A 2,445-nucleotide genomic window follows, 5' to 3' on the forward strand; every position below is an offset into this window, starting at 1 on the left:
TGGGATGGGAATGGTTTATCCAGCTCCTGCCCTGGGATGGGAATGGTTTATCCAGCTCCTGCCCTGCTGGGATGGGAATGGTTTATCCAGTCCTGCCCTGCTGGGATGGCATTGCTGGAGCCAGGGAATCCTTGGGGTTGGGAAAGATTTCTAGGGTGGAATCCAACCAGTCCCAGCACTGCCAGGGCCACCCGTGTCCCCAGTGCCACATCCACAGGGAAATCCCTGCAGGAATGGGGACTGCACCCTTTCCATGGAGGAATTTCCCCAAAATCGCCCCTGAGCCTGCCCTGGCCCAGCCTGAGGCCGTTCCCTCTGCTCCTGTCCCTGTGCCCTGGAGCACAGCCCGACCCCCCCGGCTGTGCCCTCCTGGCAGGGACTTGTGCAGAGCCACAAGGGCCCCTGAGCCTCCTTTGCTCCAGGTCAGCCCCTTCCCAGCTCCCTCAGCCCCTCCTGGTTCTCCAGCCCCTTCCCAGCTCCCTCAGCCTCTCCAGACCCTTCCCAGCTCCCTTCCCACTCTCCAGCCCCTCACCACATTTTACTTTCCCACTTTTTGGTGTCCCTCACCCAGAGCAATGTTCATTCTCCTCAGGAAAGCCCCACTGACAGAAGGGATTTGCACAAAATCATCCGCGACACAAACGGTGTCGAACTCCAGGCCCTTGGCTTGGTGCACGGTCCCGATGAGAAAATCTGGGAAAAACAAGGAAAAAGGGTCAGTCTTGGCAGCAAGAATGGTAATTTTTGTTTCATTTCATTCTGCCTCCACTCCCAGAGTTAAATCAGGAGCAAAGCTCCTCTGTGGGGAATCAGGATGGACGGAATTTGTACCAAGGGAAATTCCTGGTTGGCATCCTGAGCTCCAGCCGCATTCCCAAACAGGAATGCTCAATATTTGAGGAACTTCCCTTCCCCAAATTTCAACAGGAATCCTAAATGGGAAGGGCTCCACTTTCTACTATCCCAATGTCCAGCCTGGCCTTGGGCATTGCAGGGATCAGGGGCAGCCCCAGCTGCTCTGGGAATCCCTTCCCAAAATCCCACCCCAGTCTCCCTCTCCCAGGGAATTCCCTCCATTCCCAGCTCTCCCACCTGGGATTGGATCCATCCCCACCCCGACTCCTCTCTGGGAAGGAATTTGGGATCCGGGGGCTTCACTGGGAATCTCAGGGCTCCAGGAAGGGTCTCCCTTCCCTTTTCCATCCCCAACTTCCATAAAAATCCCTCGGGATGGATTCTGAGTGTCCCAAATCCCAGAATGGTTTGGGTGGGAAGGGCCCTTCAACCCCATCCCATTCCAACCCCACCATCCCAGGCTGCTCCAGCCCCAGTGTCCAGCCTGGCCTTGGGCACTGCCAGGGATGCAGGGGCAGCCCCCGCTGCCCACCCGGGATTTCCTCTTTGCCAAGATCCCATCCATGCCTGCCCTCTGGCAGTGGGAGCCATTCCCTGGGTGCTGTCCCTGCAGGCCTTGGCCCCAGTCCCTCTGCAGCTCTCCTGGAGCCCCTGCAGGCCCTGCAATGTGCTGGAAGCTCTCTCTGGACCCTTCTCCAGAACATTCCCAGCTCTCCAACCTGCCTGCAGAGCAGAAACATTCCAACCCCAAACCCTCCCGTTCCACCTCCGTTCTCCCTAAAAAACCCAACCCAACTCCCCAGAGCCTTTTCCCAGCATGGAAAACCATCCCAGTTTTCTCCTGGGACGTGGACTCACCTGCCAGGGCCTCCTGGGACACGTGGCTGGCCCTGATCCTGCTCACCAGCGCCGGGATGCTGTCCCTGTACTTCTCCACGATGGAAATCTTCACCTCCAGCTCTCGGTCGTCCACGCGCGCCGCGAATTCCTTCAGCCCCGCCAGGCCCTCGGACTCGGCCCATCTCCTGATGAAGGGATCCTCAATCTCCAGCTTTGCTGCCAGGGACGAGCGATTTATTTCATAGTTTTTTAATTTTCATTTCAAGTTTCATTAAGGTTTTTTCAATCCTGTATTGGTTTCCCTCGTTTGCCAGCTGTCGGAGAAATTTTCCAGGCAGTTCGCCTCGCAAAAAAGTGGGAATTATATTCATGTAAGCAGATGTTTGTGGAAAATTGGGGAATCTTTTGTTGTCTCCATAAAAAAATCATCGGTTGCTGCTGGATTTTAAAGGGATGATTTTTATCCTGAATTTTATCCTGAATTTTACTCCATCTTTTAAAGGAAATCCCGAATTTTATCCTGAATTTTTTTCCTGAATTTTACTCCATATTTTAAAGGAAATCCTGAATTTTTTTCCTGAATTTTACTCCATCTTTTAAAGGAAATCCTGAATTTTTTTCCTGAATTTTACTCCATCTTTTAAAGGAAATCCTGAATTTTATCCTGAATTTTTTTCCTGCATTTTATTCTGTGGTTTAAAGGAAATCCTGAATTTTATCCTGAATTTTTTTCCTGCATTTTATTCTGTG

The 2,445-nt window shown here is 52.6% G+C and overlaps 1 protein-coding gene across 2 annotated transcripts in view; it reads right to left on the minus strand.

Moving 5' to 3' along the window:
* The window catches only part of FBH1 (F-box DNA helicase 1), a 35,805-nt gene that overhangs the window by 5,560 nt on the left and 27,800 nt on the right, over positions 1-2,445 (minus strand). For both annotated transcript variants that reach the window (XR_004082371.1, XM_031061887.1), the window contains exons 15-16: positions 1,714-1,911; positions 568-693 (exon numbers count right to left, since the gene is read on the minus strand). Coding sequence is in view for 1 of the 2 variants with exons in the window: in XM_031061887.1 (XP_030917747.1) it covers positions 568-693; positions 1,714-1,911 (324 nt within the window). In the remaining variant the exon portion in view is untranslated. The remainder of the gene's footprint in view (positions 1-567; positions 694-1,713; positions 1,912-2,445) is intronic.

This window comes from Geospiza fortis, unplaced genomic scaffold, assembly GCF_000277835.1.
Source record: "Geospiza fortis unplaced genomic scaffold, GeoFor_1.0 scaffold61, whole genome shotgun sequence".
NCBI classification, from domain to species: Eukaryota; Metazoa; Chordata; class Aves; order Passeriformes; family Thraupidae; genus Geospiza; species Geospiza fortis.